The 15,250-nt window shown below is 36.6% G+C and overlaps 1 protein-coding gene across 2 annotated transcripts in view; it reads right to left on the bottom strand.

Moving 5' to 3' along the window:
- ANGPT1 (angiopoietin 1) overlaps positions 1–15,250 on the bottom strand; it is a 255,541-nt gene that overhangs the window by 76,355 nt on the left and 163,936 nt on the right. The window contains exons 3-4 of one of the 2 annotated variants that reach the window (XM_062188110.1): positions 13,155–13,276; positions 135–367 (exon numbers count right to left, since the gene is read on the bottom strand). In XM_062188110.1, the coding sequence (XP_062044094.1) occupies positions 135–367; positions 13,155–13,276 (355 nt within the window). The remainder of the gene's footprint in view (positions 1–134; positions 368–13,154; positions 13,277–15,250) is intronic. The other variant, XM_062188111.1, reaches the window with a different exon arrangement.

Below are 15,250 nucleotides of genomic sequence, written 5' to 3'. Positions count from 1 at the left end.
ACAAATGCTTGTTAAGAATAACGTTCTGCTCTTTTTACACAGCAGTCAATATAGTGGAGAAAGTTCTATTCGCTATTGCATTGTTTGCATGAAATAAAGTACTTACAAAACCAAAATGAGGAAGAAATTCTTACCACCTTCTTTAGTGCAGAGGTTGACAAGGTTGTGGACTGTGTCCATGAGCTCCAGCTGCTGCTTCTGCAGGACGCTGTTGTTGGTAGTGGCCCTGCTCAGCTGTTTCTCCAGCTCCTGGATTATGTACGTTTGACGAGCAACCAGGCCTTGGAGGTTCTCTTTCTCTTCTTTTAAGGTGTCCAACTCTTCCTTGTGCTTTCCCTCCATTTCTAAGATTTTATGTTCTAATAAACTACAAGGGGGAAAAATAAGACTTAGTTCTGAAAATGTTCTACCTGCTGTGTAACCAGTATAAGATTAGAAATATGAAGATATTTTTATAGTTTCTTTATATCAGTTGAGAGGCAGAGAAACAGTGAGGGCCAGGGGAGAGCAAACCCACCTACAGCTTCACTACCCAAAAACCTGCAATAGCTGAGGATGCTGGGATACGGGAACTCAATGTAAGTCTCCCATTCGGGGGTGGAGGGGGCAAGAACCCAAGTAGTTGAACAATCTCTGCTGCCTCTCTGGATCTGCACTAGCAGGAAGCTAAGACCAGGAGCCAGCGCTGGGAACTGTATCCAGCCACTCTGATGTGTAATGTTGGGTCTTAACCAGCAGGCTAAATACCTACCCTGAAAATATTTAAGTTAAAGACTCAGGAAAAAATATATTTTCAGGGCTGGCACTGAGGTATAGTAGGTGAAGCCTCCGCCTGAGGCGCCAGCATCCCACATGGGTGTCGGTTCGTGTCCTGTTGCTCCACTTCCAATCCAGCTGTCTTCAGTGGCCTGGGAAATCTGTGGAGGATGGTCGAAGTGCTTGGGTCCCTTCAAATGTGTAAGAGACCCAGAAGAATCTCCTGGCTCCTGGTTTCAGATCAGCTCAGCTCCAGCTGTTGTGGCCATTTAGGGGGTGAACCAGCAGATGCAAGACCTCTCGTTTTGTCTCTCTCTGTGACTCTGCCTCTCAAATAATATTTTTTAAAATATATTGTCAAAACGTAAGATAGACATGCACATACACATCAAATGCAGAACAGTTAAACCAGATGTCATCAGAGTAAATTTCTACTCCTAAATATAATTTATTCTCTGTGGTTATCTTATGCTCAGAGTAGCTGACTAAACCCAGATCATTCTAGCCTGGGGAAATTATAGAATCACTTTCACTAAGTAAATGGATCCAATAAGGGCTAGATAAAATAAGAAACCATGAACAAAACAGAAACTCACTCATGTGTCATTCTTAAAACATTAACATGAATCAAACTTCACTAGAGGTCTGTGGGACTGGGGAATAATACAATGATGAAGATACCACAGAACCAGAAAATAAGCTAGCTAAAGTAACAGTGAGTTGGGATTTTTGATATTTGGTCCTTTATTTTATTTCATAACCCAAGCATCATGAGGAGGCTAACTGGCATCCCAAGTTCCCCGATCATCGTGTACATGATTCAGCAAGGGAAGGCTCCGTTAGGCTGGTAGCATGCTCTCACAAAACGATGGGATGCTTTAGAGTGATGCCATCTTCAACTAAGAACCTTCCCTCCTCAAATCTCTGTTCCGCTTACACATTAGAAATGATAGAGAATGCAGAAGCATGCTTGGATCTTAGAAACTGACAGGAAATAAAAAGCATTTACATTTTATAGAGTGTCTAATACACTAGTATTCCTCGGGGAAAGGGTCTATTTAGTTTTCTCAGTTGTTTTCAGAGGGTTCAGTCAGTCCTTAGTTTACAAGGTGTTATTCAAATGCAACACAGCAGAACGGGCACTTAATTTACCTTGGAGAAATTTAGCTCTGAATCATTCCTATAAGTTTTCAAAAAAAGGGACTCTAGGGAGTATTATAAATTTAATGCTTAAATTATAAAATAGAGTATGTTTGAAGAGCCAAAATTTCCAACTCCATATATGGTGTGGGACGAGATGTAAAATCTGAGGATCTCATACAGATAAAGAAGTGTGGCAAGATCTGCACGCAGACTTTGCAGAGCTTTGCCAGCAAACCTGTCCTCCAAGAGACTGTGGCCCAGCATGTGGCAGGAAAGTCTCCTGCGAAGCCAAGCCTGGAAAAACACCTGGACACGTACGTGATTTAGACCCTACTAACTGACAATGCCCCAAGTGCAGGGCCAGATGCACACATGAAAATCTCACACTGGACATTCAGCTTTCCTAATCAGTAACATTCTGGCTTGGGAAAATATCATAGTATACCTTGTAGTTACTCGGGTACTAAATTCCAGTAATTATGCAAGCTATAAATGACACCATTCCTAGTCGAAGGATTTATTTTTAAGGAATAAAAATCTCAAAAAACAGAAGCTTATACAGAACTTCTGTTTCAAACATAATACATTTTTTCCAGATGCTTGCCTCAATGACTTTTTACTTTCTACTTTCAATGTATTCCTCATAAAGAGGATGTGTACTTAACACATGGCTACTATCTGAAATGTCAATAAAGGAGGTAAGTTTGTGCTATAATTTTAAAGTATAATTTGGAAAGAGCTGGGCATGGAAAGTTGGTCAAGGAAGTCCTATGGCCAAAGGAAACAATCGACACTGACTAGTGGCCGAAAAAGCCTGCATTTCCTGAGGAAAAGGGATATACATTAGCATATTGGCAAGAACATTAATTTTATAATCCACTAAACAATTCGCGATGTGTGTAGACTGCCAAGTGTCAAAGGGCATCGATGCAGTCTGTCTTATTAGAAGAGATGTTTACACACAGTGAAGAAGGGACTGTCATGGAAGTAAGACCCCTGCTCTGCATCACGGGTGTCTCAAAGGGATCTGGAAACCCAAGTGATAGGAATGGCAACTACAAGCAAGTTGGAAACATGTCACGCAGCACTCACAGGGCTTCCAAACCACAGGTCTTCCCAGGTAATTCCTCTTCTAGTCTTTTTCCCATCTCATTTCATCACTGAGCACTCCCTTAATGACCTTTGTGCCACAGTAATTTTCTACATAATTTGTTTACTAGGGACTTCCATTATATTAATAACTTTTTAGACTTCTTTAGATGGGTCTCGCCTCGACCTTTCCGTTCCTTCTGACTGTACTCATCTTTCTGTTTCATCTTCTCTTCGGATTTGGCTCCAAAACACTGTTGCCTTTTGTTTGATTCTCCTCATCCATTGGTTATTATCTACTTTGGAAGCCAGCCCTTCCTCTTCATCACTTCCAAAATGGTTTGAAACCAAAACTCTCTTGCCAGAAAGATCTATACACTATCTCCAGTTGTCATCACATCCTTCCAACATACTATTATAGTTGTGAAGCATTTAAAACCGTTATCTCCTTTGATGCTTAAAACAATATAATGATCCAGACTGAGTAGCTATTATAAGCTGCAGTATATTATTACCCTAGTATATGGGTAGTAATACTAAATATCTTGTCCAAAATCACGCAGATATTAAATGTCAGAAACAGGATAAACGTCATGTTTTCTAACAAGTTGAACTAGAAATATAACCATATTATCCCACTGCTGTGGAAATGACATCTCCTTTATTTAGTGAAATGCAAGTTCTACTTATTTGTACCCATTTATATTGTACTAACAGTTGAGGCAATACCTTCACATCTCCTTTGTACTTCTTGATTCCCACCTCATTATTTTGGGAATTTATCTTTCATAATATTTGAATCTTTCCATCATTCTCACATAAGAAAGCAAAACTTTGTTTGCTAAGCCAGTTTTTTAAAAATCTGAACTGAGATTTTCTTAAAACTACAGCCTCTTTAATTTTGTGTACTATACCAATGAAATTCGACTTTGTCCCTGGTTCCTTGTATTGATTCTTCTTGTCTTCTCCCTAACAGGACAGTGGGAGATGCCACCTCGTCGCGACAGGAAGACCTCTGAATACAGAGACTGACCTGAAGGACAACATCAGAGTCCCAGTGTTCTAAAACTGTGCAGACAATGTATCAGCTTTCCCTGGTAATGGCGTTCTGTAACAAGTTTAGCTTTGGGTTAAATTAGTAGCACAAAACCTCGCTGCTGATTCCAAACTCCAATGTACTGTTTTCTGGAATGCACTGGGTTATAATTTGGTTACATAAAATAAGAATTCCATTGTCAAGTTTTTGTGAAGCCTGCATTAAATAAGCAATTATATTAAGATGCATTTTTTTAGGACTGGTATACCATGGAACAGTTTATGAAACTGTGCACTTACATCTATACAAGTTGAGCTAAAAATCCAAAGACAGAGTTTCTCACAAGAGTCTCAGGATTTCCTGTTTCCCATCTTCCTGGAAACACTTTGAGAAGAGACATGCCTAGAATTTTGGCGCTTAACTTCTAGTTTGAGGCAGAGGTACACTTTAGTGAATAATAAAATAAACAAAATAATCTAGGTCTTGAACTTCAGTAAAAGGTTCTCAATGAGTATATACAAAACCCTATTTGAAATTTTTGGTTGATCTTCCCTCCTCTTTTTTACACAGTCTGTCTCCTCCAACATATTGGAAATATTTCAAATCATTGAACATATCTTGAAACTTTCACAGCAAAAGCTCTTCCTTTCAAATTGTTTCCCACAATAGAGTTCTTAACATAGCAGCCAATGAATTCACAGTGGTGACAGTTGCCTAAGCTCTATGTGTGTAAATATAGCCCTTCAAGCAAGGGAGATGTTGAGAATACAGAAACCTTCTCCTTTTTATCTGTCTGAACCATTTTACAGATGTTTTCGTTTTTTCATTATTTTAATATATATGGTGTCAACATGTGTTTCAAATGTGGATTTGCAAAGAGTACCCCTTCCCCCACAATATGCAACAAAGGTATATTTAGTTTAGGTTCAATTTATGCTACACATTTCTGATTTGAACATAGTACATTTTCTTTCAAAGTTTGAAATCACATTTTGTTCAGTCTTTCAGATTTTCAGAAGATTATACATTACAAGTACACATTACCAAAAAAAAAAATGTTTTAAAGTTTGAGTTAAATAAGAATAAACTGATAACGTGTGCAGGGTAGAATTCGAGAACAAAGATGAACGATACATTTTGCATCAGAAAGATGTAATAATCTCATTTAAAAATAGATTAAGCAATAAGTGACAAACTAGATAACATATTTGTAACAAATATAATAGTTTAATATCCATTAAAGAACTCATATGAATTATTAAACACAAAAAATCTAATGGAAAATTGAGAAACATGTGAAGAGGCTCGATATAGAAGAAATACAAATTGTCAAAGGAAAAGATGAAGATCCTGCAGGCATGTGTTTAGCCTGATTAGACACTAAGACTCTCTTGTCCCATATTGGAATATCAGGGTTAGATATTTGCTCTGGCTCTTGACTCCAGTTTTCTGCTATTGTGGACCTGGGGAGACAGTGGTGATGGCTCAAGTAATTGGATTAAAAAAAAAAAAAAGACTTAATTGAGAGTCAGTTACAGAGACAGAGGGAAAGACAGAGAAGAGAAGAAGATCCTCCTTCCATTCCCAAGTGGCTGTAATGGGCAGGGATGAGCCAGGTCAAAGCCAGGAGCTTCATCTGGGTATCCCACATGGGTGGTCTCCCACATGGCAGGGGCCCAAACACTTGGTCATCTTGTGATACATTTCCCAGGCCATCAGAAGGAAGCTGGATCAGAAGTGGAGCTGCTGAGACTCAAATCAACTCCTATATGGGATGCCAGCATTGCAGAAAGTGGCTTTACCTACTATGCCACAACACCAGCCCCTCAAGTAATTGGATTTTTGCCACTCACACGGAAGACCTGGATTGAATTCCTTGCTCCTGGTATCAGCTTGACACAATCATGATTTTTATAGTATTCTGTGTGTGAACCAGCAAATGGACGATCTCTTTGCCTGTGTTTGTCTAATAAATCAAAATGAAGAAAAAAAGATGCACAATCTAACCTCCCTGGTGTCCAAGAAGAATAAAATGGCTATCAAGATTTTTGGAAAGTAGGAGGCTTATGTACACTAGGGAGAATGTTAAATTCAGAGATAGTTTGTCAGTATATTTTAATATTTTAGGACATCAGGTACTCTAATTTTAGTACATCATGTTTATTACTAATAATTATGATAAACTTTAAATTATAGTGCATACATTAGATTGCTACTCATTCTTTAAAATGAATGAGGTATATCTATATGTAGTTATATATATGAAGTGCTAATGGTATTGCTACAAAATTGCTGTGAAATAAATAGAAATAAACCCAGCAGAAAATACTTAAGACCTATAAACATATACTCACATCATCTATATACTGTGCTTGTATGAAATTATGTTAGTATGTATCTATGTAAACCTACATACCAATATGTGCACCATTTAAACTTAAGTACATATTAGTATATTTGTAGAAAACTTTTGGAAAAGTAAACACCAACTTATTTATCAGTTGACAGGGATTCTTTGTGGGATTGAGGATTATAAGGGCTATGGAATGTAGGGAAACTTTGACCTGCAAATATGTATGCATATTTATAACTTAATGACAATATCAAGCTTGTCTTACTGTTTTAAAAAATTTATCAGAGAAATGAAATAAACAGCAAGGATCTAAAATGGCCTGGGTAGATGTTGTCCAGAAATTAAAAGATTGGTCTGAATTAGTGAACCTCAGAATGTAGATTGATAACCTTGGCTGCCATGAAATGAGCTTCTAGGAATGTAAAATAGTGTTCTTTCTCCATTTTATTTATGTTAAGAGCAATTAATGGGCCTACAATATTTAATATAAACTATGTAGTCTGTATTTCCCACTAAAAGTATTTTTGTTAGCTGTGTGAGTGTGTGTGTAGATAAATGGCATTGGTTGGGATAGAGTTACTGAGATGTTTGCCCATCCATTATTCACTGAATATTTAGAAAACATTTATACTATATACTATTCATAGAGAATTGTGCCTGGGAGAAAGAAGAAAACAGCAAACAAAGTATAGTTTCTGTGTTCCAAAGAGTCACAGTCTAATAAGGTAGATATAAATACATACACACATACCCCTCTTTATTATCATGTCATGGTGTAAGTGAAATAATGAGGGATTAAAGCTATGATGCTGTCTCATAAATTGTAATGAGCAAATCTATGGGACAGGGCCAGCGAACAGTTCTTGAAGGAAGACACACATGCATTGAGTTTTCAAGGATGAGCAGGAGTTTGTAAATTGAATAAGGAGTATCAGATATGCCAGATAAGGCAAACACCAAACGTGTCTAAAATAACATCACATGTTCAGTGTGATACTACTGGTAACACGACTAAACACTATCATTGCCTCCTAAGCACTGCTATCCATGATTTGTATTCATTAACGTGATCTGCAGAACTGCTCCACACAGCACTATCATCATTAGCTATGTGTTACAAATTAAGAAACCAAAGCTCAGAGAGTCTAAGTAACTTGCCCAGAGTTACACAAATAAAATGTGATAGAGTTTGCTCTAGTGGTAATTAAAGAAAAGAGAAATCTAGGCAGTCCCTGGAGCTTGAGCTCTTAGCTGTTAGGTCAGACCTTTGAAAAAAATCAGACTTACAGAAGTAAGATTGTGACATTAGGATTAAAATGATCGTGGACTATGTCTGTGCTAAAGACACAGTTATACAGAATCACACAGAGGTTGGGAGGGACTTAAAAGAGGAAAACTGTTTGCATGATGTGCATCTTAGAAGATTATGGTCATGCTCTGGATAATATATTTGAGAGGCATGAGATTCATGGTACAGAGGTCACTGTGCAGCCTAGACAAGAGATAATGAGAAATTGACCTAACGCATAATCAGTGGGATCAGGAAGGACAGAATGGATTGAAAAAATATTTAGATGGATTTGATAGCATGAACAGTGGTTGGTATATTATAGGGAATCAGAGAAAGGGGAGATTTGAGAAGCCTTTTGGATTAACAGTTTGATCAGAATCATTTATCTGCTAATATCCCAAGGTCATTGAAATTTAAAAGAAACAAAATGTTATATACCATTAAGTTCACTACTTAAAAAATTAAGACAAAATGATATTGTTCTATTCCATCAAAATCTGTGTATGTTCTATTTACAAGGGACAGAATAGAGTGGACAATTTTCTGTTCCCTGATATTCACAAGTAACATAATTCAGCCTATAGATACTAGAAGTTTACAAGGTTTTACTTGAGTGTTTTGTGAAGAATTTATTAAGTGAAGAATTATTTTAATTAAAAAGACTGATTTAACATTTCATTTCTTTAGGCACATTAAATATTAAAACATTAATACTTGATTATACCATTACAATTATTTGATAATATAAAGGCATGATTTGGTATTTGGAAGTTAAACAAGTTTCAATCACAGAAAATTAACTTGAAAACTTCTCATAACTCCATCTAGAAGACAGATGAGGCTTGTCAAATAAGTTCAGTGAATTTTGAATATCAAATAAATAGTTGATATATTCTATTCCAATATTAGAAGGACTAAATAATGTCCTATATAATGACAGGCCAAAAACAACTGTTCTATTCTTTTTTCAAATTTATATATATATTTTAAATAAATATTTCAATTTATATTCTTTTCAAATTTATATTTGTTTGCATTAATAGAATAACTTGACAACCACATCAATTATACTGAGGCTGCATAACACTGGGAAAATATTTTACGTAATATTTAAGGCAGAAAGGCACTGTAGTCTTGAACCTTAATTTTGTCATAAAGTTGCTGTTTGTTCATGGACAAGTTACTTGACCTTGGTGAACTTCAGTATTTTTTGTGCAAAATGGCAAATAAGAATACATACTTTGCAAGATTGACTGGAAGCTTAGCAATAATGAATGCAAAGCACCTGGCACAGATGTTTACCTTATAGTAGATAGTAGGTAGTAGCTATCATTGCTCAAAATAAGTTGGAGTTGTGATCAGGAGTCTAATTCCACTTCGCTCTGAATGGTCTTACGGAAAATTTCCCTCTTCACTCTGCTTATTCAACATAATTATCAAGAAAGCTCATGTGCTACAACTTTGTGTGCATAGAGTGTCAATTCCCTTTCTGGATACTCTGATAAGGCAGAATGATTAATTCTGGGATGCTCTTTTTTATGTACTGCACTTCAACCTTGTAAAACCTTAGGGTTAAATCAGAGCTGGATAGGTGTTTTGTAAGCTGGCCAGTTGATCCAGTCTCATATTTGGCTCAGCTGAAAGAAATTGCCTTAGGCCATCTTCCCCTGCTGCTCTTTCAATTGTTTAGAGCAGAAGCAGTCAGTCACATACTAGAGAAGTCTAATAAAAAGTGACAGTTATGCGTCCCGCTTGGTACTCATGATTAAGGTAAATATTCATGTTTCCCATTTAGTTGGGTTTTGAGCTGTGCAACTTTGACTGTATGGGTAAGTTATAGATCCCATAACCCTCTGCTGTTTCCTTGAGGTAAGAAGGTAAGAAACAAGACCAAGTTTTGGGACTAGGGTAGCATCCAACAAAAGAAAAAAAATCCCAGAGAAAGAAAACTGGAAGCTTCTTTCACCCCTACTAGAGCGTTAGAAAAATAAACAGAGCAAATGTTGTTAATCCTATTCCTGTTTTGTGTTTTTGGCTACTTAAGAGATAAAGCAGTGAATCCAATGAGGCCAAAAGCCATTTTCAGCCTCACAAGTGATCCATTTATTTTGCTAGGATGTAAATCAGCAGGATATCTCAGCATGCTATGTAGTATAATCCTATCCATAAAATATTCCTCCTTGTTCCACCAAAGAGCTGGTGGACATCCCTAAGGCCAGCTCACCAAGTTGGCGGCTGATGCCCCATCTTATTCAAAGCTGGTAAGTCCTACATCCAGACAACCCCCACATTCCCTGGGGAGGAAGCAAAGCTCAATTTAGATAACCCCCCCCCCCCTGCAAAATGTATTAGCTAATCCAAACCAGAACTGACTACAGGCATGCTGTTCCTGTTTTAGAGATGCCCCAATATAGAAATAGCTTCTTGTTGCACTCGGAGTATTAAAATTCAAATAAAGAAGAGGTAAGGATGACCAATAAATAATTTTGAAAAATATAAATTGTTTAACTTGGGCTCTCTCTCCACTTAAACAGGGAGAGCTCATGGCTTGGTTGTGCTAGAAAGAGGTTGGTAGACCTTCCCTCATTTCACTGAGCACAGGAAAAAAAGGAAGTGTGCTAAGTATCACAAATGAGTATTTCTGATATGTACAAAGAAAACCACTTCCAAACAGTGCTTCATGCCTGGTTTCAGAACAGAGGATTTGCCAACCCTCCATGTACATGCCAGACCCCTCAGGAGGAAGCCAGGCAGTTAACTGAAGTGATACAACACAACCAGTAGGTGATACCCTAGCAACCACACTTGAGGCAATGTCATACTCAAGGGCTTAAGGTCAAAAAAGAAAGGGGTGGAGAGTAGGATATAAGATGTATGTACATTCTTCTCAGCACTGGAAAGAAATTAATCCCTGAATTCACTTTGAAACATCTATATTGCTAGAAAAGAAAATTGTTATAATTCTGAAAACATTACCATATGTAATATATGGTGTGAATTACAAATGTAAGAAAACCTTGGTTTTTCTGAAGAAATTAGAATTAGCCAGAATAAATCCACATCTTCAGCAGAAAGCATTCCTGTGCTTGGGAGATGCCCTGACCCAGAGTGGAGTTCTAAGGGCTCACAGTCTGACCTAGTTTTACTGATGGAACAGAGAAAACTACTTTTAAAGAGTTGCCTTTTAAAAGTAATCTTTTAAAAGAGAGAATTTTGTAGTAGTTGTTGTTACTGGATGTTTTATCAAACATCAAAAATCCAAAATAATCTAGAGTTAAGGTAACAGGAATATATTAAAAACAACAAAAAAGAATGACATGAATATGAGAAGCATGGTGGGAAGGAAGGAGAGAGGGAGGGAGGGAGGGAGGGAAGTAGAAGAGATGGAGAGAGGAAAGGAAGGAGAGAAGGAGGGAGGGAGAGAGCTGCATACCAGTTATACCTAAGAGCAGGATTTGTTTTTGTAGTTACGCTTGAGATACTTCAGGCCCCTCCATTCATTGTATAGTATCCTGACAGCCAAGTGCCAGATACTACAGACCAAGAACTAATGTGCATATTAGTAAGATGCGAATTGAAGAATATAAATTCATGCTGCTAAAGTTTTAATAATAAATATTAAGCAGTAACATCAACAAAGGGTGAATTAAGACTACCCTAAGTAATACATATAAAATGAAATATCATGCAGTTTCTAAGAAGGCTATGGGTAATATTTGTTATTAGTACTAAAAGATATCTCCAAGGAAAGCAGGCTGAAAAGCAATGTGTAGAGTATGACATAACTTTTTGTGCAAAAATATATTTGTATGTAATATGCAGCAAAATACACAATGCTTTGTAGGACAGTGGTTTTTAATTTTCTTTTGGGTACTTTTTTTTCCCTTTTCCTACAAGAAATGTGTGCTATTTGTACAATTATGAAAACAAAAAATAAGAAAATAAGGTACATTGTCATTGTTTTAGTTATTCATGATTCCTGAACAAAGCTTTCACAATAGCACCTGGACATAAATGACTATAAATGGGGTTTACTTTTAGTGACCCTAAATCCTAGGATGGTTGGAGTAACTATGTACATGTACATGTCTGGCTACTGTGAATCTGCAGTAGGATAAATGTTATTGTTGAAGAGGTTTTTAATTCTAGAACATTTCATCATGCCGCCAATCCAGGGTCAAGTCCTGTCAAGTTTGTTTATAGTCATACGGTTTACCCCATGACACAGTAAAAAGATAAATAAGTATAGAATTTAGAAACAGCAGTCACAGGGCACACATGACCCCTTGCAGATTCTAAGCCAAGGGCCAGGTTTATCTTTATGCAAAGGTTTAGCTCTAATTGTTGGCATTTAGGGTGAAGCAGGAAATTTCTTTTAGGCTGAAGATAGTATGAAGAGGTCATGGATTCGAGTAGAAAGAGGAGGACTGGCAGCAGAGAAACCCGGATTCTATTCCCAGTTCTTCCAATAGTGAGCTGTGTGACCCTGGAAGGCACACTCACTTTCACTGACTCTATGTCCTCCTCCATAAAGTAAAAAAGGAGCTATGAGCCTTAGGTACCCTTCCGGTTTAGAAAATGGCAGAAGTTCTAGTTCAACCAACAAGTAACATTTAACTAGTTTATACCAATACAATGGTCTTTAACTCAGCACAATGCACGATTTCTGAAATTTCTTCAAGTCATCCAAATATCCAGAGGAAAATGTAATTAAATACAAAATATTTGCCCTACAGAAGTTAGTGATTTGATTTAGCATTTTAAAATACAACATGAGAATATTTCCAACTTCAGTCACAAACTATCTATGATAGTTACTTAAAAATAGGATAGTATTTTGCTGTCCAGATCTCAAGTTCTCTAAATCTCATTTTGCTTGTCAGGGAGGAGTTATCACCTATAAAATGATGTGATAATAACTACAAAGCCAACCAAAACCACTTATATATCCAGAATAGTTTTAAATAGGGAGTAAAAAAAACCATCTTTATTAGTTTTAAGTAATTCTCTTAATTTTTTTTTTAATTTTTAAATTTTATTTCTCCCCATTCACGATCTCTGAATTCAACAACGTTGCCTTGGTCAAAACCTTGAGAGGGTTGAATGATAATTCAAGAAGTGCTATTCTTCTTTTTACTATTACAGATTTCAATTCTGTCCTTAAAAAAAAAATCAATGTAATATCATGTATTTAGTCATATAAACAATTTTTAAAATACAGTGGATTTTGAGTGTCTAGATAAAGAAATTAGAGCTAAAATGTTTTAAAAGCACATATTTCAAGAATGTAGGCAACAATATAATCTTATTGTTGACATAATTACTATATTCACCTGAAGTTCCCCCTTCTTAACATATTAATTTGGCCCTGTATGTCTTTTTTTAACTGGTAAAATATATCAACCTTATTTTAATAAGTTAGTATAAAAGGTGGAGGATATAAACAAGTATATGCATGAACATTTCTGGAATAAAACAATCCTCACCTGTTTTTCTCATGAATCTTTAGAATTTCATTTGTCTGTTGAAGAAGTTGTTTCTCTAACTTGTATGTTGATAATGAATTCTCCAGCAGTTGTATTTCAAGCCGAGAAGTTTGATTTAGTACCTTAAGATAAAAGATAAAACCATTCAAATTTCAATCACAAATCTAAGTATAGGGTTTTCTTATTTTGTTTTCTGCTTCAATAATGTCTTCAAGAATAGTAAAATGGTCTGAATTGTGCTAACTAATGCTTTTCATGTCTCTTACATATTAGTGATAGTTGAATGAGAATATTGAGTCATTAAATCCATTATCATATTTCAACATATTTTCAACTGAAATCCTACTATTTTCTTCTGTGCTAATTGCTCTACATATTTTATCTCCTATACTTACAAGTGCAAGTTGGATATTAGTACAAGGTCTTAGATGTTATGTATAACTTTGTTACATGCCTAATGGCGATTCTTACACCTGCCTTGACTCAGCACCATAAAAAAATTAGAAATGTAAAACCAAGTCTTGACATAGATTAAACAGATTCATGTTTGGTCATTGCAGTTCAAGCTTTCCTATTCTTTACTAGACATAACCACCTGTTATTGTTACCACTTCACAAATGAGGAAACTCAGGTTCACAGAGTGATTCAAATTCTCACGAGAACCAAGGAAGAGCAGGATTTCCAATCCAGATAGGCCGACTCTTATTCTACCCCTCTCCAGAGAAAATGAAGAGGATGGAAAATCATTCCAGGTCTTAATATGTGGAGATGAAGTGAACAGGAACCGAGATTGTACTACAAACCAATTACTACTACCCTCCAGAAACTGTAAATATTTAAGAACTCTTAACGTGAAGACCCATGTTATGTTGTATGGTGGGCTTTATTATGACATGAGCCGGTGAGCCATGTGTGTACCAGACCTATCATTCTCCCAGCAAAGATCACACACTTCAGTCCTAGCAGATGACTTCCAATGCTGTCAGTGTCATGTCCCTGTCTATCTTCTCACTTTCCTCTTTTTCTTCTTTCAAAGAGGAGGAAAGGGCAAGGGAGAGGGTAAATTAGTTTTATAAGTCCCACTATTCAAAAACTCATAACTACCACATCTTTCTTAGCGCTACTAATTGAGAGGCACCTGGGAAAACTTTTTGTAAAGTTAGTGTCAGGGTAAAGGGTCTATCTACAAAAATGACACTTTGAGGGTTTTCCTCCTATTCTGTAGAAAGTCTCAATCTGGAATTTTATCAGATGCATGTAGAAAGCCTTTTCAAAATACACTGATATGACCAGGGCTGAACTTGGGCGCCAGGAGGTTGGAGGGAAGGGAGATATATTTACAGGGGCCAGGGCAGAAACTGTGCTGAGGTGAGAGGCAATGTCTTTGGTTGCAAAATTTAAAGAGGTGTCAAAAATGCAGTAATCAAGATAATTATTTTAATGTGAAAATTTTTTAAAAATAGGGACAAGTGTTTGGCCTAGTGGTTAAGATGGTGGTTAAGACACCTGTGTCCCACACCAAAGTACCTGAATTCAATACCTGGCTCTGGCCCCTAAATACAGCTTTCTGCTCCTAGGAGAGAGCTGTGATGGCTCAAATACTTTGGGCTTCTGCCATACTCATGGAGACCTGGTTTTGATACCAGCCCAGTCCCACTGTGGGTATATGGGGAGTGAACCAGTGAATGGGAGGTCTCTCTGTCTCTCAAACAAATAACTTAAAAAATTTTAAAGTAATGCCAAAAATTCACATTGAAGAAAAAAATCATTTTAAAATAAAGACAGTATCTGACCTGAAATATGTGTGGTTCAGTCTGACAAGATCTCATTTGCTTTGCCCAATTCCTGCAATGTGTGAATCAGGGATAGGACCAGGGTGGAGATGGGGTGGAGAACTATGAGATGAGGAGTTTGTAGCTCAAAAAAGTTTAAACTGTTATGATCCATTTACACTTGTCATCATTAAGGACAGAAAGTTGATGTAAGATTTACTATTACTAATCCCATATTACATTTTGGGAGGGTATTATAGCTTTAAAAACTATTCTCCTATTCCATATAATTTTCTTTAAGGGAAGCTGTGATTTGAATTAGG

This window comes from Lepus europaeus, chromosome 4, assembly GCF_033115175.1.
Source record: "Lepus europaeus isolate LE1 chromosome 4, mLepTim1.pri, whole genome shotgun sequence".
In the NCBI taxonomy this organism is placed as follows: Eukaryota; Metazoa; Chordata; class Mammalia; order Lagomorpha; family Leporidae; genus Lepus; species Lepus europaeus.
The sequence above is the reverse complement of the archived record's forward strand: the minus strand, read 5'-3'. Positions and strand labels throughout refer to the sequence as shown.